This window comes from Vicugna pacos, chromosome 30, assembly GCF_048564905.1.
Source record: "Vicugna pacos chromosome 30, VicPac4, whole genome shotgun sequence".
NCBI lineage: Eukaryota > Metazoa > Chordata > Mammalia > Artiodactyla > Camelidae > Vicugna > Vicugna pacos.
Window position 1 is genome coordinate 5580846 of NC_133016.1, and position 24990 is coordinate 5605835.

A 24990-nucleotide genomic window follows, 5' to 3' on the forward strand; every position below is an offset into this window, starting at 1 on the left:
CAAGGCCAAATGACCCACTAATAACTCGCAGTAACAAGTATAAGCGAGCCTAGTACATGATATCAGAGGTTCCCTAAGGTCCAAAATTCTTAAAAAATGTACTCTGATGAAAAGTTGAATATAAAGCTTAATAGTAGAGAAAATTAAAACAATGTAGGATGTTTATCAAAATTAAAATGATAATTGTCTAAACTACTTTATAATGAAGTAATTGACCATCTGCTAATTCTCTTTGCCTGTCAGTTCATTCTTGTTTAGTCCCTTGAATTTATGGATTTGCAGGTTTTAGGTCTGGTGAGTGAAATGGTTGATTCCCTGCGAAGCCAGGGAATTGGTATCTCATCAGTGATACTCAGTTATCCCAGTGCTGGAGCAGCAGTGATTCCTCACATAAAAGCTTCACAAGTGGCAGTGATGTCCTGGTGAAGCTAATTAGGTTACACCATGCGTTCTCTGCAACGGTTGTATCTCCCCACAAGGAGCAGAAAATGATTCTTGAGGGAAAGAAGTGAGGGGGAAAAAACTTAGCTCTTAGAGTGGTTTGTGGGCCTCCAAAGCGCAGCTTTACCCAAGAAAATCTTATTCATTAGTGCGTAATTTCTCTTGCTGGGTTTTCTTGGGTATCACTTGGGAAGCATTGACATTGAGCTCCTGGAGCGTACACAAGGAATATGCAGGGTCAGTGTGAAAAAACTGGTGCAAACATGGCTGCGACTAAAAGGCTTTTGACTGATGCTCGATCCCAAAGGCGCATGGCGAGAGGTGCCTGCATCGTAGCTGTCGCTGGCTGCCTTGTGGACGTGTCATTGATTTTCTTGCTTTGATTTGGGGCTCTACGGATTAAATAACAATGGTGTATGTTTTAATATTTTATTATGTAAAAGTTATTTAATCCATCATTAATTATGTCAAGTGCTAAAAAGGCAAAATGTCAACAATATCTGAATGTATATCTAGCAGGTAGTTAAGCTAAAAGTTACTTTCTCATCTCTTTCAAAAGTGAAACATTCACTAATATTTTTTTTAAGAAATTAATTTTTTTTCTGGAAAAATAGTTTTGAATGATCTTACAAAATATTGATTATGTTTCTGGGGTATATTTATATGATTTGCTAATTTTCATATATAATTGTATACATTTTAATTTACATGTGTATATAAATTATGTTAAAATAATCAGGAAACTGTTACAAAAGCAAATAGCTTTCAATTTTTAGTTTAACTATCAAATATTTTACTTGGCCATCTTAAGCCTGTGCTAAATAAAACTGGTAAGCTTTATACTTACTCTTTTCATGGGTAAAGTACAGATATATGGATATTGCATGAACAGATGTATGGTGTCTGTGGGATTAATATTTCACGGGGGCTGTGATCAGGTAACATGTCTACAAAGACTCCTGTAACTGACAACGAGCTGATAACGACAGAAAGGTTGAGAAGCACCCATGATTGCTACAATTCAGACTCCCTGGAAGATGCCCCTTTCCAGCCTCACCCTGCCTCATGGGTGCGGAAGAACACTGAGAGGGAAGTCCTGGGTTGCTTGGTGACAGAGTTTGACAGAGCGACGGATAACTGCTGGTGATGTGGTCATAGACGACAGTCCTAAGATAGCCACTGCCCTCCAGCCCCTGTTTGCCCCGTAGAGACAAGGGAAAGCTGTTCTTAACCTGGAAGGTTAATTGCTGCAGCCCCAGACACAGGGACCAAGTGCAGAATCCTCTTAGGGACCAGAGTTTTCCTTGTGGGGCCGTCCTCTTCTTGGTTCCTCAGAGAAGTTTCCTTTCTTTTCTGCCACGACCTTGGCGTGTTATGTTTTCCCCTTTCACGCCTGCACAAAGCTGCTCGAGGGTGTAAGGAAAACAGGAGAAGCTTCACTTGTATAGAAGTAACTCGAACAATGACGTGTGTTTCCAGTGTGCCCAGTGTGTGGGTCTGAAGCTGTCGCCTAATATTCAGTTTGCCACATCTTCTGCATATTGTTGAATATACTTTAATAAGAGGAGGTTGTGTGAGTGCGTATTCATTTATCTATAGCAGGGTGGGTGGAAGAGAGAAATCGTTAAGAAGCAGCGAAAAAGAAAAATTAATTGGAATTTGCATCGTGCTGAATTACATCTGTCTTCATTTGATAAGTACATACCTCTTATTTTAAGTGTAATGAAGTGTCTGGTGAGGTTTATGTCTTAAAAGGCTTTTTCCTCTTTGGGTTAATAACAAAATGTTTTGATTAATTTTACAGATGCAGAGTTAATATCGGCCTTTTATCAGACATGGACACATTTATTTAACCTTCTGGCCACACTCCTGAGGAAAGCTGGTCCTGCCTCTTTACCATCTATTACAATGGGCCTGGCCAGGCACTGGGCAGCGGTGATCGGTAAGAAGATCATCTCACTGGGCTTGGGGTCATCCTGCTAATAAAAATTAAGATAATTATTACTTATGATTTTTATATAATTTATATGTATTCTCTAAAACTAAGTAATTATGGCACATTGGCCTTTGAAAGAGGAGCAGGGTACTTGCTTTGAGAGATTTGCAGTGCTCTTGAGGAGCCCAAAAAAATACATTTTAAGAAAATTGAAACCCATTTCAAAGCACCATAAAAACAAGTAAGGAAAGCCAATAGTGTTATGGAGATGCAGATCGTGGCTATGAGACAGTGAGACAGATTTTCTTCTGTTGGTGTAGAAGCCAGTCTCTTTCCTTATACATGTGCCCTCTAAGTGTGTAAACCTGCATATGTCATATCCTGTTTTCATTATAACTTGGAAAGTTATAATAAAAATAGTGTCTTGTTTTGAGACATGAGGATTTTCTCATAACCAAGGGTACAGTGTAGTTAATTACTTTTATAAGATGTTTTCCATATACTAGTTGCCTACTAGAATGAACAAATGATTTTTTAAAATAACTACTGTCTTAAATTTTTCATAGTCTCTTCTAAATATTAGCATAGCAAGAAGCCTTTTTTGCATAAATGTTTATAAATAACATTTATGTTACCTTTTAAACCAGTTAAAATGTATTCAAAATTGAATTCTTCTAAGTTTCCAAATTATCATTAATTCAATCGACTTGTTTTTTCACATTTTATTTTATCATTTGGTCATTCTGTAAACTTACGTGTATGATAAATTCTGTAACCAGAATGATAGTTTTGAAGTAAGATTATGGGGAAATACATGTTCAGCCAGAAAAGGAATTGTTAGTAATCTGAATATAGGAGTTCTGGGTTAACCCTAAGGGGAATAATGTCCATTTAGAGATTATTATTTTGTTAAAAGAGAAAAAAATTGATAGAGATTGACCGATGTGATTGGTGTTTTCCTCTGGCATCCAGGGTGAGGGTGCGGGGGGAGTTAGTTTATCCCCTGAACAACCAATAATATAAAGCAACATGCTTTATGGGGCATATGGGACACCTAGGCCAACGAGTTAAATCTGGCCACTCCTTATTTTGGTAAATAAAATTTTATTGGAACACAGCCACACTCACTCATTTACTTATTGCCTGTGACTGCTTTCCTGCTGCAGTGGCAGAGTTGAATAGTCGTGACAAAGGCATGTGACCTGCAAAGCATGAAGTATTTATTTATTCTCTGGCCCTTTCCAGAAAAAGTGTGTTGACCCCTGATTTCAGCCTGTTTACCTGACACTGTTTCCCTAGTCATAACATAAAAGAGATATTAAATTCAAAATCTGTCTTCAGAATACACACACAGATTTGTATAGTAATGGTGCTAATAAAAAATAACCTACAGCATAAACGGTTAGCTTTGATAATGTTCATGAAAACACAACTAATAAAAATGATTAATACTCCTTGCTATGGGGTTGTTTGTTTTTGTTTGCTCTTTTGTTTCTCTTATTTTCTATCCCATGTACCCATACGCATTTAAAACATATTAAGTCACTTTGTAACATAAGTTATCTATAACCATTTTTTCCACAAATTTGACTAATATTTAAATATCATTTAAATAAATTGAATTCCCATGAAACCTGTTGACTACATTATTTTTCTTATGTTACCTAAGAATATAAGAATTTCTACAAGCCTAAATCTAGGTAGAAATCTGTGTGGTTTTAACTCTTATGCAAGTATAAATCCAAAATAATATAAAAATGAAATCTTGATAACCCAGAGTACAGTTACATTAACTTTTTTTTTAAGATTAGCACTGAAATAAAAATCTAAACGTTAAAAACTCTAGAGACTTTCTGGGTCCCGTTAGACCCCAGAGGGGTCAATACTCATTTATATATAACCCACTTATTTGGGGTCTTGGCAGAGAGTGTGTGGATGTGCATTTGTACCCACACACTCGTGTAAGACAGGACCCAGATGAAAAGAACAAAATGAGAACTAAATAGATTCTTCCATCAGTAGGTTGTCTTAGTGTTGTCTAACTTCCTTTTAAACACTAGGGCTATTCTTGTGCTAAGTGAGCTATTGATGGCTTTACTTCATCAGAAATTAAAAAGCTATAAACTTAATTACTCAAATAAATCTGATACACTTTAATTTTGAGGAAATTTTCCGTGTTTATATGTGGAATTATTCTCTTTTAGATACGTTCTGCACATGTGTGGGTTTGTCTACCACGTGCCCTCCCCTGTATACGGCCAGCCTGCAGTTCCTGTCCATCCTCTTGACTGAAGAAGCAAAAAGGCATCTCCAGGATAAGGATAAAACTAGTTTACGCCACAGTCCAACGCTGGCTTCACTTCTGGATGAAACGCAGGAGAACCAGGCATCTGTAGAACGACTTAATGAAGTAATTCTTCAGGTATGTGATTTCTTGATTTTTTTCAAAATTTGGTTTAGTTTTTAAAAGAAATGACTTTCAGTCTTGGTCTTGTAAGTTTTTTTTTAGTCATTTGAGTTAAAAATTAATGTTCATTATCATCATTTAAATAATAGAAAAGTATATAAAGTTAAATTAACCATCTCCTTTCCAGTTTCATTTCTCTGATGACGACTGGTTTTTTTTAATGACTATGATTTAAAAATTCAAAATGAAATATTAGTAATCTAAATCCAGCAGTTTAGCAAAATAGTGTGCTGTATTACGACCAGAATGGGCACATTTCAGGAAAGTACATTTAATTAATGATTTGTTGCTACTTTCAAGACACGATTACATCTTTGAAATATTTTTACCTAGATGGCATTTGATTTGCATAAATGAGCTATATATTTAAGGTGGCTACTTGGTTGACACATTTGTAAGAAAATGCCCCCTTTCCAAACCCTGCTGTCTATTTTATCCTATAAACTTATTATTTTCAGCTCTAGAATTGAACCAAGAATTTTGTTTAATCAAAAACATTCTAAAATCACTGAAATATTGTTATTTTATAAATAGATTAACGAAAAGAACTGGAAGCATTTCCTAAGTGGCACAGTGTTCTTACAAATAGGAATATTACTAGATTTCTCCGTGTTAATTCCCTGTTTAATAATCGCATGGCTTTGTAGCTTTCATCCTCTCGCTGGAAGGGGGGTGAGGGGTGGATGTGCACACTGAAGATCCACTCTGCTATCCGGCAGCTGGCTGCATTTCCCAGATAGAACATTGCTGTTCTGCCTGCCGACCTGCCGCCGCCCCCTGCTGCCTGGGGTTCGGGGATTTTTGCCCCTTTTCTGCCTGTTGTACGCAGCTTTCTGATGAGACCACTTGTGTGTGTTGCACGACAGCCTTGATTTCGCTGGGCTGCAGAGGGGGCAGAGGCAGGAGGCTCCCTGGTCCACCCGCAACCGCCTGTGTGGGGAGGGGCCCCGGGCTCCACAGGGCACTTCTGTCTCCCTCGCCCAACACATTGTGTTGTCTGCAAAGCACAGAAAAGGAGGCACTCTCCCCTCTGTCTCAGCAGCTCTTCAGAAGCTGGCTCTCTCGGAGACGAGGTCCTGAAAGCCCTCCTCAGGGTCATTCATTCTTGGGAGGCCGCTGCTTCTCTGTCGCTACTGCCTCCCCGTTTCCCCTCGGCTCTTCGCTGTTTGGACCCAAATCTGGACAGTGTTTCAGTTCTCTCATTCACCACCAGAACAGCCAGCTTTATTCCCCCAGTGATTAACTGAGTCTGATTTTGCATTTTAAAAAATAACAATTTAAAAAATATTTAAAAAGTATTTAAAAAATAACAGCTCTCCGTGTCTGGATTCAACCAGAGGTCGAGTGAAAATACTAAAAAAAATTTTTTCAGAAAGTTCCAAAAAGAAAAACTTGAATTTGCCTCATGCACAGCAACTATTTCTGTAATATTTGCATTCTGTTAAGTGTCGTAAGTAATCTAGAGATGATTTAAAGTATATGGGAGGATGTGTTTAGATTATATGCAAATACTTCCCCGTTTTATATGAGAGACTTGACCATCAGAGATTTTGGAGTACACAGGGATCCTGGAACCAGTCCTCTGTGGACGCTGAAGGACATCTGGACTGTAAGCAGGAAAACTGAGATTTACAGGAGTTCTTCCCCTTCCTCGATCAAAAAGTGTGACTGATTTCCCAGCTTCGGCTTGGGCGGAATGCTGTCCTCCTGGGGAAGGGCCTTCGCTCTTATTAACACGCTTTCCTCGTCAGGGAATTTGAATGACCAGGGGAGCCCCACATTGTCTTCTTCCCTCAGTGAGGGGAAAAAAGCCAGAATCCCCGTGGCTCTGGGAGCTTTGACCGCAGCTGTGGCCGTGGTTTCTGCAGCCAGGCCTCCTGGGCCTGGTGAAACGGCAAGCCGTCCAGCCGGGCCGAGCCACGGCTGCTTTTCCCTCAGCTCTTTTCTCCTGCTCATTAGCGGGACTGTATTTCAAGGAACCAAAATTAGACTTGTGATGAATGTGGGTCCACAGAGGGTTGACGGACCAGATTAAAACAGTGTTTGCAGGAAGAGCTCTGCCACGGGAACTTGCCCTTATTTGTCTCTGATGTTTTGTCTCTAGTGTTCTGCATTTTCCTGATGAAGATCCTAGGTGTGGGTCTCTTTGTTCCTGTCACGCTGGGCTTTCTGTGGGGTTCTTTTCATCTGTAAACTCCTGGTTTTTATGAATGAACGGCGGATGCATTCACAGACCTGAGAATACTGGATTCTAAGCAGTGAGTGAGGAAAACTGAGTGCACTTCAGTGCATATCCTGAGCTGCCACCTGCTGAGGACGTTTGGCACTGCCTGTGCCGGGAAGTGAGTGAAGGAGGATTGTGTGAGACATCTCTGAGATCCAGTTTCAGGACGAGATCCTCCCACCACCCACTGAGCTCTGAGCAGCCCAGCCACTCTTCCTCCCTGACCCCTGCAGGAAACTGGCAGCGCAGTCTTTGGAGACGACGGATTGGAAGGACTCTAAGCTGGCGGAGATCGGGCGCTTTTGTGGCTGGGAGTGTTCTGTTGGAAACAGACAGGATTGAGTGAAGTTGTTCCGATTCAATGCTGAGAGCCCAGCTCTCTCCTGTGAAACGCCTGGCGGTGGGCTTTCGCCTCCGGGGTGGGAGTCAGAAGAGTCTTCACCAGGGGCGCTCACAAGCCCGAGAAGACGGGCGCAGAGTGGCCCAGCCCCACCCCCCAGCACGGCCCCAGCTCCACTCGGAGGCTCAGAGCATCTCCCGGTTTTAAACAGAACAGAAAGCCGAGATTACCCGACACCTGACAAAAGCCCCTGTCCAGGAAATAGAAGACAAAATAACGAAAAAAGAAGCAAAGAGACCTTATGTAGAAAGAAGAAAGCCTAATAAAGGTTCCAATCATGTCAAATGTGTAAAGGAAATAGACCAAAATACTAGTATTTTCAAAATTACAATTGATTTTTCATTTATGTAAGAATCAAATTAAATATATATATATATTTTTTTGAAAAACATGTCAGATGATGGGTAAATGTTACTATAGAAATGGATGCGAAGCACCAAGTCACCGGAGGTACAGGGGTACGTTGGGTAGAAATTGAGGGGGGGTATGTCTCAAGAAGAGGGAAGGAATTCTCCAGTTCAGCAGGGTCCAAGGGCCCTTTTAAATAAGTTACATAGGCGTACATATATTGGCTAGTGAATTTGATTAAGTGCATGAACTTGCTATGGGTTAATACTAAATGTAGCTTTATTCTTTAGATGGTGAGTCTTTGAAAAGATTGTTGGTCTTTTCTGTGTTATAAACCTCTTATTCAGTCCTGTGCACACCGAGCATTCTCAGATCTTAATGATTTATCAGATTCTGGTGAATTTCATGGAACAGTTGAAAACTAACAATAGCTTTTAAACAGAATACATCTTTTATTCACAACCATTTTGCTCTAGCTTAAATTTTGTTGAAGGCAGTTTGCTGTATATTATTCGCAGAGCTATGAAGGAAAATCTTCCAAAGATACCCTGAGAAGAGTCGCTGCGAACGCATTGCTGTCGCTTCTGGCCATCAGCAGAAGAGCACAGAAGCTCGCGCTGAGAGGTGAGCCACGTGACACAGCTGCTGGCTTTATGGCACGTTTTCAATTTGTATGTTTTACTGCCTGTTCATTTTCATATTCTTTGGACTTGGAATGTAAAGAAGTTAAAATGTGAGTGTCACTAAAAAAAATACGTTTTTTTCCTCCTACAAAAGAAACATAGTAAGCATGCATTACTTTTGAAATAAAAAGATTACACATGTAGGTTATTTTTTGTGTAATGATTCTTACTCTAGAGTATCTCTATCTAAACACCAGAGAAGCTTTAAAAAGTTGCATCTCACTCAGTTTCATAATAATTACATATTAACCACAAGCACATACTGTACACTTGAAGAAACCACATCGTTTTGATAGTAGTAACAACTGCATTCGATGATCTATGTTTTCATATAAATTCCCCTCTCAAGTGCCATGATTTCTCATCTGGAGTCAGAAATCACAGGTCTTGGAGTTAGAAGAGAACAGCAACACATCAGGTCTGCTAATGTCAACTGCAACTAGCTGCTGAAACAAATGACACGCCTCCAAACAGGAATTAGCTGTTGGGAGGGTCGAACTGAGTTGAACACAAGTGGACTTTAGCATTTTAGTTCTCTTACATTTTAATCCCCTGATTCATTCACCTCTCACTGAAAACGCTAAAGTGAAGTTGGTCAGAAACAGAAAATGGGTTTTTTTTGAGAATTTTATTGATATATGTAGTTTTAACTTACTTAGAACTGGAACATCGTTCTGATCAGTTCAGGCCTTGCCTTTTTCAGCCAGCCTGGTGGACGGCTGCATAGAGCAGATGAAGCACATTCACGCGCAGCTGAACCTGGATTGTCTGAGGCCTGGGAAGGCCGCGCTCAAGAGAAAGGTGACTGCGAATCTAACATTCTGGCCGCACATAGAGACCATCTCTCCATTGTCCTTGTACTTATCAGTGACACTGATGGTCAGTTGAAATGAGTGCCTGTTTTAGAAGAAAGTTACAGTCAGGTAGATTAATGGAGTTTCTACCGAATGGAGTTCTTTGTGTGTGTGTCTCAGTTCTCACTTACAGATCTTCTAATGAGATTTATAAATTACATATTGTTACAAGCATCTCAGTGTGCCTGATACATTTTTTATACTACAAAAAGGAAATTTTTCTCTCACAGTAAGCATAGGTGCCCTAGGAGGGAGCTGTAACTTGCCAAATGTTTTCCATATGTCAGGCACCGTTCTAAACGTCTTGTATTTAGCATCCCCTGGGGGCTGCAGGGCTGCTGTTCCTAATCGCTGTTTTCTTCCTTCCGTGGCTTCTGAACGTCTCTTTCTAGTATTGAGTCTGCTGGACTCATGTTCAAACTGCATATTCATTGTGAACTTGAAATCACAGGGTTTTTTTTTTAAAAATGTATTTTATATTGAGATAACGTTGGTTTGTAACATTTCATAAGTTTCGTGTGTACAGCATTATATTTCTACTTATACACCACGCTCACCACCAAAAATTTGGTTTCCATCTGCCCCACCCTTCACCCCTTCCCCTCTGTTTTCTGTATCTGTATGTTTTTGTTTGGTTCGATTTGTTCATTTATTTTGTTTCTTTGTCTTTTCTTTGCTTTTTATAGTCCACATGAGTGAAATCACGTAGCATTCATCTTTCTCTGTCTGGGTTATTTAACTTAGTGTAGTACCCTTAAAGTCCATCCATGTTGTTGGCAAATGTCAAGATTTCACCTTTTTTGTGACTGAGCAATACTCCACTGTATATGTACACATTTTTTTGATCCACTCATCAGTCAGTGGTTACTTAGGTTGTTTCCATATCTTGGCTATTGGAAATAACACAGTTTTGATATAATAGCAGTAGCTAATAATAACTGTGATTAAAAAGATGTGGCACACAGGCTCATCAAGAAAATGAATACATGTATGTTATTTATAAATATAAATCTATATACACAAATCTAAGACCATTATTGCAGCGATCTATGTAATAACTCGCTTCTGCTGCATTTAATAAGAAACCGAGAAAAAAGCCTTATTTGCTAATTTCATTGATCCAGGGGCTTGTCTGTCCGTTTCTTTTCCTGCCTCTTTCCCTTGCCCTCTCTAGGCAGAAGCCATTTACTTCATCATTGAGAAAGTCAGCCAACTCCTGATACAACTGAAAACCAGTCAGTTACCTGCTTCACTTTATTGAGATGGAACATGGAGCTTATTATGTATCTCCGTTCCTCCGTGCTTGATAGAACAGAGAGGGCTTTCTCGTGGTGGAGACGCTTCTGGGGACCCAGCCATCCTTCCGAGATCATGAGCTTGTCGGTCCACAGAGTTACGGGGGTCAGGCTCAGCGGGAGCACGGTGCAGCGTAATGTGACCCCAGGGAGGAGGAGGGCCTGTATATCTAAAGTGGAATATGCTGGGGTGTGCACCTTTTTCAACTGCTTTTTTTTTAAACAGGATGATGGTTTTATTAAAGAGTTAAGCATTGCCATGCAGCTCCTGAGAAACTGCCTTTATCAAAATGAAGAATGTAAAGTAAGTAGAGCTTCTTCTCAAAAATGTTGATACCAGTGCTGGCATTAAACAGTTTGATTTTTATCTGAGAAAATTGGGAGGGGAAATGGAAAACTCTGAATGTTTTTAGATGCACAGTTGATTGGTCCGTAAGCACAGTGTGGATTCTCAGAAGTGGATGCATCTAGTCTTGTTGTTCTTCAACCCTGATGACATTTCTTGTTCATGGCAGCATTTTAACTGTACCCCTGCAACTTGGTCTGCAGGCAGCGCAGGCACACTGGGGCCTCTCTTTCCAATGTTAGCCATTTCAGTTTTTTCACCAAGACGGAATGAATGGCTGTGTATGTCTGCTAAGGCAGGATTTTTTTCAAAGGCAGTTGTCAGACGACTGTCCAAGGGAATAAGTGGAAGTGTCTGTATCCATAAGGACGAAGATGGGTGTGTCTCCTGCTTCAGAGGAGTGTTGCATGTGGGCCTGTGGATGTCAGGGAGGCTGTTCACTGCCAGCTCTGCTGGCACCGTCTGCCCCTGGCCTCGGCCACTCTGTCGGGGAACCAGGGAGACGTTCTGCTCTGTCTGTGGGCATAGACGCTGTCATTTAACACAGTGCTTGGTGCTGTTACACAGGACACAGCGTCTTGAACTCTTTGATTTGCTTTGTCATAGGGGTATGGCACTTTTGAAGCACTAGCTTTTGCACAGAATACTATGAGAAATGAGGAAGATACATAAATTATGGAAGCTTTCTTTTTAAAAGAAATTTCTTACCTTTTTTGCTTTTGTGATGAAACTGGAAAAAGTGTACTGTATCTGGAAAATGAACATCTTGAACGCATATTCCTTAAACTGTATAAAGTAGTTTGTTCAAGACACATGACAAACAACTTTACATTTCAAAACAATTTGATTGGAATTAAGTATTGATATATTTCACTAAAAATTCCCAATGTATGAACTTTTTACTTCAAATAGAGGGTCCTTGACTAAATTTGTGATCCCGAGTGCTAAACAGCATTCTTGTGGCTGCAGCAGTCAGTGCTCGTCCACAGCGCCTCGCTCAGGGAGCGCTCGGGCCGACTTCCAGGTAGGGTCTGCCTGTGGATTTACGAGATGCTCACCTGTACTGGATGAAAACGCGATGTCCCCATTTGTAACACGTTAGCCAGCTATGAAAGTGTGCTCTCTCAATAAGCCAAAGCATTTCTGCGTTTCTAGGTTGCTTAGTAAGGAATACATTCAAAGAATAGGTGCTCCTGAGTATAAATATAGTCCTACAGGATTCTTAATTTCTTTCCCTGTTCCACCTTACCTGAGGTGTACAACACACTCTCATTGCTAATTGTTAGTCACTCCTGGTGATTGACCAAGTCACCCCCACCCCCCACCCGCACCCCGGTGTCTGTGTGTGACACTGAGGAGCTCTCACTCTGGGAAGATCCCAGGGGCAGTGAGTTAATGGATTGCACCGTGGGCAAGGTTAGAGGTGGGGGGACTGTGCCGGTCAGGCAAGAGGTGACGAGTCCTTAACCGGGGCAGGTGGAAACAGGAAGGAGGGTGGGGAGCAGCTTCGAGGTACTGAGGGGAAAGAAGAGATGATGTAGAGTGGCTTCCAGGCTCCAGTCTGATGCAGGCGTGCACAGCACAGCAGAGCAGAGCGCGGCCGTGACAGGTCCTAGTGGCGGGTCTGCCTGTCTCAGTGTCAGGGGTCTCTGGGATGTCAGGACGGGAAACGGCTGTAATTAGCAGACGATGTGGGTCTGGGGATCTTGGGAGTTATCATTGTGAAGATGGTGTTTGTAGCCATGACATTGTTGAAAGCCTAGGTCATACTTGGAGAACATAACCTTTCAAGAGAAGACAAACAACCGAGAAGGGCTCGCCAGGGCACGCTGGGAGACGACCAGGGAGAGAGGGGCTCGTGGAAATGAAGACGGCGAGCCTTTGACACGTGCCACAGTGCCAGAGGGTCTGGCAGCTACAAAGGCAGGAGCGGTTCCTCCAGCATCATCAAGGCAGGAGTGAGACTGAAGGAAGCTGAAGATTAAACAAGAGCTGGGAGATGACACGTGCTCTTTCTAGAAGCTTGGTCATGAAAAGCAGCAGTAATAATTGAGGACATGTAGCATTAAAGGACACTAGCCTGTATGTTTACTTCTTGTAATGTAAGGTGCCTAAATATAAACAGAAATGAGCAGATCGGGGACTAGTTACCACAGAGACAGGAAGGAAAGAACTAATTGATGGATGAAGATCCCAGCGGAGGCAGGCGGGGCTGTGTTCCAGAACAGATGGACGGGTCAGTCTCTGACAAGAGAGGAACACCTGTTCCTCACTGGGTAGATGGATGGAAACACAGAAGCTGTGTGGACAGGTTGGGGAGTAGAGAAGGACTCGCACCTCATCGTTCTGTCTTCTCTGTGCGGCAGGAGGAAGGAGGTCTGCGGCAGGCGCAGGGCCAGGTTCCCAGCTCGTGGAGAGTGGGGAGCAGGGGAGTAACCGTGGGAGGGACCTCAGTGTTTATGGAGAGTGTGGAACACTGGGAACAGCTTCCCACCCTCTTCTCCCATTGACACTGCATGGAACTGTGTAGGGTGTGTGTTTATATGAATGGCCACATGCGTGCACATGGGTCTACAATTTGCCTAGTAATTCTGTTCATTAAGAAAATTGCTGCATTTACGGCCAATAGTTACATCTTGTCCATAATAGCGTCCCAGTGGTAACTGGTCTCTAATGAAACTATGAATTACTTAAGATTACTGATTTAGCATAATATTTTGACTGAATTTTATTATATCCAAATTATTTAAAAACAGTAATCTACTTCTGATCTTGCTGTCTATCCACATGTACCAGATACACACACACACACACACAAAGGGTGGGGTGGGGGGAGAACTCAGAGTTGATCAGAATGTTTACTTAACCAGAAAGTCTCATTTCTTAACCATGTCTGGCATTTACAAGGGTTTGTTTAGTATTGTAAGATATCACTGTCTTGTCTAATTTACATGTTCGGCAGCTGTGTTTCTGCATTTCTTACCTTAGCTGTGTGTCCTGGCCACCCCAGGGGAGGGGGGCTCCCCGAGACTGGCCGGGCTCGTGGTCAGGGCTGTCCTGGCTGCGTGGTGCTGACTCCGCCCGCAGGATTCCAATGCCAGCTCTCACTAACCAGAACAAAGATAAATTTGGTTTTTGTCTCCTTGTGTCGGTGACAGTTTTGGGGGATTTGATTTTAATTTTATTTCTCGATATTCAGACTAACGCGGCCCTCCTCTCCTGTCCGCAGGAAGCGGCTCTGGAGGCCCACCTGGTCCCGGTCCTGCACGCTCTCTGGCCTTGGCTCCTGATGGACGATTCACTGATGCAGATCGCCCTGCAGCTGCTTTGTGTCTACACTGCAAATTTTCCAAGCGGTAAATGGGACCCAAAGCTGCCTTTCTGTGATGTCCTGAAATAGTAATTTTATGAAAGGTTGTTAAAGTGGAAAAACAAAATATATACTTTGAAGCATGATACTTATGTGGGGGTATGTTGGTTAGATGCATGCTTTCCGGTAGATATTATAAGGACAGACAGACCTTTTAGGATATAGTTTGTTGAGATGAGAGGAGTCAGACAGCTCAGGGGACAGAGAGAGAAACTGGCCTGATTGCGTGGTAGTGAAACATTGAATTTAATACGAAAATTGAGACTGAAAATAATGACGGAAGACCTTGAAAACTAGGTAAAGGTTGAAACTTCTGTGGATTCTACAACAGGAGGCTGGCGTGTGATGAAAGGTAGTTCTGGATACAGGTGGTTTGGTGACATCATTTTCATGCCTCTTTCATTCATTCATTTGACACACATTTTACTGAGAGCTTCCCACGGGCCCTGCATCGTCAAAGCCCGACAACTGACAGTGAGCAGAGACAAGGGCAGAGTGACTTGGGCCGAGAGGAGAGGGCGTGGAACAGCTGAGTGGAGGGAGGGCAAGCCCGCTGGGGAGGTGAGGCAGTAGTAACTTTGTGTGGAAACTTCAGGTGTACAATTAAGGTTAGTCAGCAGGTCTGCATGCTTTCTTCTAGCGACGTTCAGCAGCTCTGCAGCTGGGGTCTCCGAATATGAAGAGACACGCAGTGGGAGGACTGGGACCGGATGGCCTGTTCCTCCAAGGTCTGACAGCGGCCTCCGCGCCCAGCTGTCGGTTTCGTGGCCCAGGCAGCCGGGCTGTGGCCGCACCTGCCGCGAGCAGACCCTCAGGCTCCTAGTCCTGAGCCTGCCGTGTGGTGTGTGGGGAGGGCGGCGGGGCAGGGCCGGCATCCTTGCCGTGCTCACCTTCCCGTCCTGTCCGCTGCTCGGCCGCCCGGCTCTCCGCCTCGTACAGCGGCCACGCACCTGGCTCTCAAATGTGGCCTCTGCTCCTTGTCCTCCCTCACCCCTCCTTCACTCCCTAGTGCAGGGGTGGGAGGTGAGGAGGAGAGGAATGTTCTGCAAAATACTGAGCGAAAGAAACACGTACTTCAGTATAAATCTTTTGAAAACCGATTGACACCACTGCTGGCACTTGTTGCTTATGAGCTGTGTGACCTTGACCAAGTTACTGACGTCTCTGAGCCCAGAAACATCATCTAGCATACACGGCTGGTAGCATTTGTCCTGTCCCTCCACCCCAGGATTATTGCTTTCCTCATTTGTTTTTCTTCTGTAAAAGGGAGCCATTAGCCCATGGTGTGTCTAACTGCTCTCCTGAGATCATTAGGCCCTCAGTCCATGAGATCGAATGCAGATACCATCACTTGCCTTCGGTGGTGCTGCAGTTCACAGGTTAATGGCCAGGGCGTCTGATAGACAGACATGCTTTATCACTCGGGTTGTTTAAACCACGAAGCTGAGAAAACGTTTTGATGGATTGTTGTTTTTGAAGGCTGCAGCTCTCTCTGTTGGTCCAGTTATGGACAACATCCTGCTCAAGCTGCACATCGAGGAGCCGCCGGCAGCTCCCTGATGCTGTGTATCCTGAAGCTGGCTTCCCAGGTGCCTCTGGAGAACGCTGCAGTCCAGCAGATGGTTTTCATGTTTCTTTCAAACCTGGCCTTGTCTCATGACTGTAAAGGGGTGATTCAAAAAGTGAGTACCTGAATTCTCCTTCCTGTCATAAAAAACAGACTCAGTAGAATAACCCTTCCAACTGAGGGCATGGGTGAAGAGTCCAGAACTCAGTTTCTAGGATTAATGTATTATGATCTCAAGGCCTTTTTATTTTAAAGGATTGGGAGGTTCACCTTGTTTAAAACCAGTTAATAGATGATACATGAAAAGTGACAGAAACTAGAATATGATCATACTGTTTCCTTTTAGTTTATCTTCTTAGCTTTTGGATTGTGTTTTCTCTTTCAAAAATGACAGAAAGACAGCTGTCTTACATTTATTTGTGATCATAAAACTAATATATTGGTCTTCAAGCAGACGAATTGAGCAGTGACGATTTCAGTTCAATTTACACTGTCAAGTGGGTTATGCAATCACAGCCCCCTTTCCCCCAGTCAGCCCTGACTTCTTGATGACATAGGTGATTTTTTCAGTCTTCTGGGACCCCCATGCCAGAACTGGACTTTTTATCGTTGGTCTTAACTGAGGGCACTTTAGAAAGGATTGAATAATTTAAACAAAATCTAGTACGCACGTTCGGTTAGACTATGTATAAACAGAATCCCTCATTTGTAACAGCCCTTAAAATACGAGTATGATCAGATCATCTGTTACTAGCACATAGTGATTTGAGTGCTGCTGTTCCATTTACATGAAGGCCAAGATAAATTACAAAAGTTGAAACCATTCATAAGAATTGAGTCTCCTTTTTCTCTACTATGTCATCCCTCCAACCCCACTCTCCCCAAAAATCCCCACCCTTTGAGTCCAGTTTCTAAATAAGCAGCAGTCATTAAAGAAAGGTCCTTTTCAGTGGTATGCTGGAGGGAACTCATGTTGGCTCCTGAGTGTTGTTGCTAATTTTCAGGAATTTTGCCAGCCAGCTGACATGATGGGGGCGTCCTGAAATCAGCCTTGGTGAGGGTATTCACACGGTGCAGAATGGCAGAAGGTGCAAACAGGGACCCACTGCTCTCACCTCAGCAGTTTATTCAGCAGCACGTGGCTGGGTATTTGCTCCGTGTGTCGGGGGGGGGGTGTATAAAGTCATTCTGAACTGGATGTTTGTGGGTACCGTCTTTCCACACATGTGGGAGCACAGACTGCTTTCTGCCGCTCTCTTACAGAGAGCACCTTGGTAAGAAGCAAAATAGGAACTCCCAAATGGAATATGAGCGCTAACCTTGGATCTGATGTGTGACTGAGCTGGACGCTTATTCTCTTTAACACTGAGTTACACCTCCCATAACTCATCTCAAGTTATTCGAGAATGTAGCTAATGCCGTTATACAGCTAAGATTCTAAAATATTTGTTTTCTCTCTACCATAGCATGTTTCTTTGCATCCTCCCTGGTGTAGGAAATTGTCTGAAAGCATCTTTAGGCCCAGCAAAAAGCATGAAAGCCCATAGCATATTTACAGTTTAAAGCACTGCCATGTATTTGTTACTGTTGTCAGCCCCAGATCTCCAAGACCGTGGCAGAATGTAGCTGAATGGGGAAGGAACGTGATGACTCTAGAAAGCATTAATTTGGGCTGAGAGGGGAGGCAGGAGTGAGTGGTGGCGACGGCAGCGGGATGCAGTTTACAGTTTACTTGTCACTTGGGTGGTGCTGCTAATATTCTGTAGCTCATTTCATTCTTACACTCAGAGTCCTTAAAAGTAAAAGTGTTTAATGTGTTTTGTAGATTCAAGCCAAAGTCTTGATTTAGGTGTAAGGGAACCCAAGAAATAAGCCAGAGTAGATTGTTAGACAAGGAGAAAGATGAGATAGATGTTCTGGACAGTTGTGAAAGCCAGGTGATCATATTTCTGCGCCCTGGTCCAAATGCCCATCTAACTGTGGTCCCCATACTGTCCTGGGCGGCTTCTTGATACAATACTGTATGCTTTTTTTCCTTTTTTGCATGTAGCTTATTCTAGACGATAGGTTATTGTCTTTCATGTAGTGAGGGGTTTGGTGTGGTTTTTTTGAGTGGGGTTTTATTTGGAGGCTGTAATGACTCTTACAGTTTAAGTAATGGCACTTTCTCATCTGTAAGTTTACTGGAATGACACTTAGCAGTGACAAATCATCCGTAATGATAAATAGCTGGGGTAAAGTGAGTATCATATGTACCCATAGATTTTTTTTTAAACACTTACAGCTATAAAGATTCAGATATCCTCGGCACGACCGACATTGTTAACCGGTGTCCAAGACTGATCTGGGTTTTGTTTCTTTCTCCCCCATCAGGATAGCTTTTAATGAGTAGCAAAATTGCCAGAAGGGAAACAGAAAGAGGAAACTCAAGAAGCCTGAAGTAATTCCCAAACGGAGTTATCAATCCTAAATAATCAAGAGTTGACTATAGTTACTTTGTCCATCATCAGGAAAGAATTAGTAAGAATTAAAACTTGAGCACTATTTTGTGCTTCTTAACTTTTTCACATATACCCGGAAACAGTGTGGATGGAGTATTTAGAAGGCGTTGGGAGGAAGGAGGAATTAAAGTTGGGAACAAGAGGAGCAGAGTGTGAGTTAATTGGTCTCAAAGGGACTAGGAAAATAATGGAAGACTCAAGAAGAAAATAACGTTCTCTCTGTTTGTCCACAGAATAACTTCTTACAGAACTTTCTCTCTCTCACATTGCCAAAGGGAGGAAGTAAACATCTCAGCAATCTGACCGTTCTCTGGTTGAAGTTACTCCTGAATATGTCATTTGGAGAAGATGGGCAGCAAATGATCCTGAGGCTGGACGGCTGTTTGGACTTACTGACGGAGATGAGCAGATACAAGCATAAGAGCAGCCCTTACGTGCCTCTTCTGATTTTTCATAACATTTGCTTCAGTCCTGCGAATAAGCCCAAGATCCTGGCTAATGGTCAGTATTCACACTGTACACCACACGGACATGTGCATCCATTTATATGTGTGGGTCCATTTAGATGAAAACACAAATAGTTTTACAGGTAATTTTCCAGGTGTTTCTTGAGCACTCACCACATGCGAGGCCCTGTGGGAGGCAGAGGCTGTAGGAAGGAATCGGGCGTGACCCACCCCCTGGGGAACTGCCGAGGGTCTCTAAGCATTAACAGGTCACCTCACTGAGGGACACGCTGGACCCAGGAGGTAGCGCAGAGGGGGCCCCCTCACTCCCTGTCTCTCCCTGCTGGCCCCAGAGTCCTGCATCTCGAAGTAAACTCCTTGTCAGTGGAGCCTTTCCAGACCAACCCATCCAAGTTGTGACCCCCACGCCCTTCATCCTGCCTCCGCCCACGCTGTCTCCCTTCTTGGATGCACTGTGTGTGCTCGGTGTGTACCTGTGTGCTGCTGGTCTGCCCACACGAGCACACAGGCTCTTACAGGGCAGGAGGTTTGTCTCTCCTGTTCATGTTTATCCGCAGCAGCTAGGACCGCGCCCGTCCCTAGTGAGCACCCAGCGATGCTGGTGGCTGAGAGGCCCTGAGCAGGCAGGAGAGTTCAGACCCAAGACCGCAGGGCACTTCGTGCTCTGAGACACAGGACAGATGGAGGCGAGGACTGGTGAGGATTCAGAAGATTCTGAAATAGAAAGAGAGGAACAGAAAGATCTGTTTCTGCAGCCACGTGCTGCTTCTGTGAGGAGTGTGTGAATTTTATAGGGAGAGAGTTTTATAAGGAGACATTGTGTTACCATGAAAAAAAAAGATGTGGGCTCTAATCCCCCACGTGCTTGGTGCTGGCTTCCAAGGCCGTGTGCTCACTCCAGCATCACCCGGGGCAGCTCCTCTGGTCCAGTTTCTTCATCTTTAAAATAGTCCCTCCTTTTCTTGATTTTGGTAGAAGTCAGTTTATGAACTTAAAGGGCCCAGCACTGTTTAGGTCCATGGTAGATGCTCCAGATATGTTACTTCTCTGTTTCTTTCACTTTTTTTTACTTAATCTTTTCTTAGAGATGTTTTTCTATGAAGCAGAGCTTTCCAGGTGAATGGAGAGGACCCCATATACATTCTTTTGTGTGCAGTCATGTTTCTGTTTTTCTGGTAACAGTGATTGAATTGCTGGGAATGCAGGGAAGGGTTTTAGGAAGTGTAAATAGGATCATTTAAACAGCATTTTTGTTTTAATTATGGAATCTTTCATCCAACTAGTGTTTATTGAGCCCCTACAATAAACTTGCACTGTGGTTGGAACATTCACCCGTGAACAGGAACACAGGCTCTGCCCTCAACTGGGTTACGGTTTAATTCGGTGCGTTCACCAGGCGTGAGGGGTGGTCACTGCTTACAGAGACGGTTCCCGGTAACAAGTGTTGCACCCTTAAAATCACACATTTTAGAGGGAAATTTGATAGAATTTGGTGATGCGTACAGTTAAGTAATAAAATAGGTTCACGTACTGTTCTGAAACCCCCAGCCTCCCGGACAGCCTCCCTGGGGCTAGCCTTCTCTGCTTCTTTAAAACGAGCCGGCTGCTGCAGGTGATCTGCAAGTCTTGATTTCATACTCCGGCTGGCTTTGCAAAACTGGGGGCATATCTTGTGTCTTGTTCTGCCTTTTTCTTCACACACACATACACATTCCTTTAAAATGTTTAGTCCTTTCTTAAAAGGCTTACCTAATACAATATTTCTTGATTATTGTTTTATAGTATAACCCATGCTACCGATATGTTTGTACACGAGTCTTCATAATTTATCATAAGAGCAAATCCGATTTTCCTGCACGTGAAAATGTGCGCTATAATTGAACGGCTCATTAATATAACTCATTGTGTAATTGCTTGTTTCTGCACTATTGTTGTCTTTAAATGAATGTGCCTTTGTTGAATTAGGGCCCAAAAAATTAAGCAGCCATGGCTTCCCTGAGGGTTCTATGCCTGTTGTGAAAATGATTTGTTTCAAGGTTGTCCTCCCACGCACCACATGGTATTAAAGATTGTTTTTGCCAACCTTATGTGTGTGTTCTGATGGGTATCTAACTAGTCCAAGATACGAATACAGTGCAATGTCTGGGACTGAACTTTATTTTTTTAATGTGTTTATTATTAGAAAAAATCATTAGTGTGCTAGCTGCCTGTCTGGAAAGTGAAAATCAAAATGCTCAGAGGATTGGAGCAGCTGCGCTTTGGGCTCTGATTCACAATTACCAAAAGGTCAGTTTCTAAAATTGTTGTCATCCCTGGGGGCAAACACCAAGCTTCTCGGGACGTCAGAGGAGTATCGGCAAGGAAGGACCCAAGTCACAGACCCATGTTGCCTTTGTGCCTTCGTACAACTAGTAAACCATCAGTTGAAATCTTTCATTTAATCATTTCAGTAGGACATGTCTCAGTTCAGAAGAGTGTCTCTCTTTTGAGTGAATTTTCCCTGCTTAATATAACTTGATTTGCCACATTAGTGCAATGTTAGCATAGGTTGTTGCTTCTAAAAGATATGTCAAGGAAACACGCAGTTTGAAACCAAACTGAAGTTTTATCCAGTTGTGGGGCCCCCTTTTTCTCGTCCGTGCCACCGCTGAGATTTGAAGTCAGCTCAGTTCTAGGTCAGCTGCCCCACCGGGTTGGCCTGGGATGCCGGCCGGCAGGGAGACGTGCACCTACTCTTTCTCTGGCCCCTGGTCTTCTCCCTCATTGCAGACATCTCACTGTGGGGAGAATGCCTGTGTGCACCCGGTGATTAGACAGCGGCCAAGTGACAGTTCTAGGAGAGACGGCCACCCCTGAGTAGTGCTCACCCAGCTGACTGTGCCCGGTCTGTGCTGTGCTCTGCCACCGCCCCTGGCTTGGAGATCAACGCTGTGTGCTGGCCGGAGGGCGCCTCAGTGACAGTCAGGGAGGGGACTACTGAGGACTAGTTTTGCTCTCCCACTGCCCTTGTTTCTGGCACCAGGGGCCCCCAGCTTGCACTGCTAGTAGTGTGTTGTTAACATGTTGATCTGTCAGTTCAGGTATGTCGTACACGGTATTTGTGGCCTTGGCTGACACAAAGCTGTTCTGTGAAGTTAGCTTATTAACAAATTTGACTTAGTGATCAAACTGCAGTACTTTGTGCATTCTGAATTTTAACAGTTTTTTCTATTATGCATTGTATCAAGTTTGTCACTGTGTGAGTGGAAATTAAACTTTATGTAGTTTTTGTATGTTGTCCTATTTCTTCAAATAAATCTCCCCTATAAATCAGGAAAAAAAAAAAAAAAAAGCTCCTGTTGCGTCTTCTCCTGTATCCCCAGGGCTTAGCACAGGATTTGGCATTTTGGAGTCACTCAGTAAATACTTGTTGGACAACTGACAGACTGACAATATTGGATATCTTTGGTCTGAAATCTGAGATTGGAGGAAGTAATGAAATACTGAAACTGAGATTGCAAAATTTAAAATAGCAAATAGAGATTAGGGGAGAAGGGGTGAAGGGGAGGGAAGAAAGAACACGGGACAGCAGAGGAAGAATCAAGTTGGATGGGAAGGGTGCAGGCAATGGTGGGGGTCGTAGAGTCTCATTCTGTGGCGACACTGTTCTGTCGTATAGTGTCCTGCTCGATGCCGTGGTCAACGGGCAGGATACAGCAGTACTGCGCTATCCTGATGCTTAAACGCGTGGGAAGAAATCTAATTAGTGGATTGTTCTGTATTATCTCTAGGCAAAAACAACTTTGAAAAATCCATCAATAAAAAGAAGAGTGGATGAAGCATATTCCATAGCAAAGAAAAGTAAGTTTTATGATTAAATAGATTATAGTTAAACTTGGAAGCTGTTCACCGAATTCTCTGATGACTGAAGTATCTGGACAGTTCACAGCAAGATGGCAGCGTCCTACACTGACGTTTTCACACTGACGTTTGAGGAGCCTTTTTGCCGAAGCGTTGTAAAACATGCCACCGTGTGGTCCATGTTTTCACTGTAACATTTTTTAAATAATAAAACGTTCTAATAGATGCAGGTTGGAGATACTGCAGTTTCTTAAAACATGTCAGTGATCTTTCTCCAAGTCATTTTTCTCTTATACTAGGTTTCCTTTGCCAGTGGCTACCACTGTGCTAAAGTGTGATCTGAGGTGGTAAGAACTGGGCCCAGTTAGAACTGACCTTAAACGAGAAACTTTGATCTAACATCGGGGATTTGAAATACACAGTCCTCCAAGAGTAGATCCCATTGACCCTGCGTCCACTCGGCCCTGTGATGTGGCCAAGATATGAGGCAGGGTTCTCTTCTCAGAGTGCATTTTTCATTTTAAGTGAGACCAGTTTTCAGTGAGCATTATTCTCTGAACATGTTTTATATTAACACACTGAACTGTGTCTTTCCTGTACTGTTCCTTACCTGTTGGTTTTTAATTTGTTTTTTCAGTCTGATTTTTCGTAAGTGGTTTGGTTGTGGGGCTTGGGGGTTTTATTTTGGGTTTGTTTCTAGCTGTGACCATGAGTTTCCGGAGGTAGTGAATAACAGTTTACGTGTTGGGAGCGGGGTGCATAGAAGAGTGAGACGCTCCCGTGGGATTGTAGGCAGTAGTGTCCGTTGTGGCGGTGTGTTGCTTTTTGTTTATACTCTGGCTAAAACATTAGTGAAAAATAAATTCTATAACTTCTTAATTTTTTAATTTGTAATGTTTTAAATATTCGATTTGTAAATATTCTTATAATACTAGTACATCAAGAATTTAAAAGAACTTCGAGTTATGTAAGTCCCATTCATGTGTGCTTGTGTATGTGTGTCTACTCTTTAGTGCAGGACTGAGTTTAGTAAAATTGCTCTTCTGTACCCTTATTTTTCTATCTCAGCTTTCTCAGACTCAGAAGAAACTCCTCTAAACACCTATTATTTGAAATGTCTTGAAAACCTCGTGCAGCAACTCAACTCTTCATGAGCGCCCTGCAATCCTCCGCCCTGAAGCCGCGGCCACCGGACAGGTGAGCCACCCTTGGAGCGCGCCCTGTGCAGACCTGTTCCCCGAAGACGTGCTCATAAGCCTGTGCGACAGAGGGCACAGAAGGTCCTGGGAACATGAACATTCTTACCTTTTTCTATGCAATGTGCTTTGTAAAAATCATATTTATCAGTTATTTAATAAAATAAGATATTTCTAGTGACTGAAAATTGGCCAATAATTGCTGCTTGCAGGCTTTTATCAATCTCATGAATATAAATTTTAGGAATAGAAGAAAGATACTATGTTCTGATTTCCTTTTTTAAAAAAGTATTTTACATGAAATTTGGCTCTTGTCAATACAAATCCTTGTTTTTCAAAGCATTCACATCAGTGAAGGGATATTTGTAGTAAATGTGCATAATTTTGTGAGTAACTTCTTTGGGCAATTTTTAGTGATATTAACTCCTTTCCATATGATACATAAACATGTTATATTTTATTATTTTCACCTTTCAACTTCTGAAATGCTGTGTAATAAAAAAGGAAGAAATAGAGTTTATGGTCACATAGGCCTACGTTCAAATTCTGCCTCAGCTCAGAGCATCGTGAAGAACAAGAACGTGAAAAATCTGGCAGGAACAGTGCTGCCGAGGCCTCCTGATGTGACTCTCAACTAACATGTAGCTCTGAGCTCGGAACTTAGAATCAGCTCGAGTACTAATCATTTCCAGCAGTTTTCCCAACACTTGAAAATAAGGAGAGAAAATTATGTCTAAGAAAAGAAAAACAAAAGCTGAAATGTATACACATATGCGTGTCTATATACACACCTGTATACACACCCCCCCCACGCACATACACACTCATTATTTAGGAAGAAGCTTTCCAATTGAATTACAGTTAACGAGAAAAAAACTTCCTTTATTAAATGCTGTTAGCAAATTGCCATCATTAATAAAATAAGCCATGGGACATTATTTAAGCTAAAAGCATGAGGACAAAATATATGTTAAGTATTGAAATAGAACCAGGTAAATTTACAGTGTCCGAGAGTTATGATTAGAGATCTGAAAAATAGATCTAGAAAGTTTGGA

At 42.7% G+C, this 24990-nt stretch overlaps 1 protein-coding gene across 6 annotated transcripts in view; it reads left to right on the forward strand.

Annotated features, from left to right (window-relative positions):
- The window catches only part of RTTN (rotatin), a 113019-nt gene extending 88896 nt beyond the window's left edge, over positions 1–24123 (forward strand). For 5 of the 6 annotated variants that reach the window (XM_072952117.1, XM_072952118.1, XM_072952120.1 and 2 more), the window contains 11 exons: positions 2246–2383; positions 4582–4799; positions 8335–8440; positions 9203–9300; positions 10875–10952; positions 14224–14350; positions 15844–16046; positions 18666–18933; positions 21082–21185; positions 22670–22739; positions 23808–24123. In XM_072952117.1, coding sequence (XP_072808218.1) covers positions 2246–2383; positions 4582–4799; positions 8335–8440; positions 9203–9300; positions 10875–10952; positions 14224–14350; positions 15844–16046; positions 18666–18933; positions 21082–21185; positions 22670–22739; positions 23808–23893 — 1496 coding nt within the window. In that variant the 3' untranslated portion in view covers positions 23894–24123. The remainder of the gene's footprint in view (positions 1–2245; positions 2384–4581; positions 4800–8334; positions 8441–9202; positions 9301–10874; positions 10953–14223; positions 14351–15843; positions 16047–18665; positions 18934–21081; positions 21186–22669; positions 22740–23807) is intronic. The other variant, XM_072952119.1, reaches the window with a different exon arrangement.
- Positions 24124–24990: the final 867 nt, after the last annotated feature.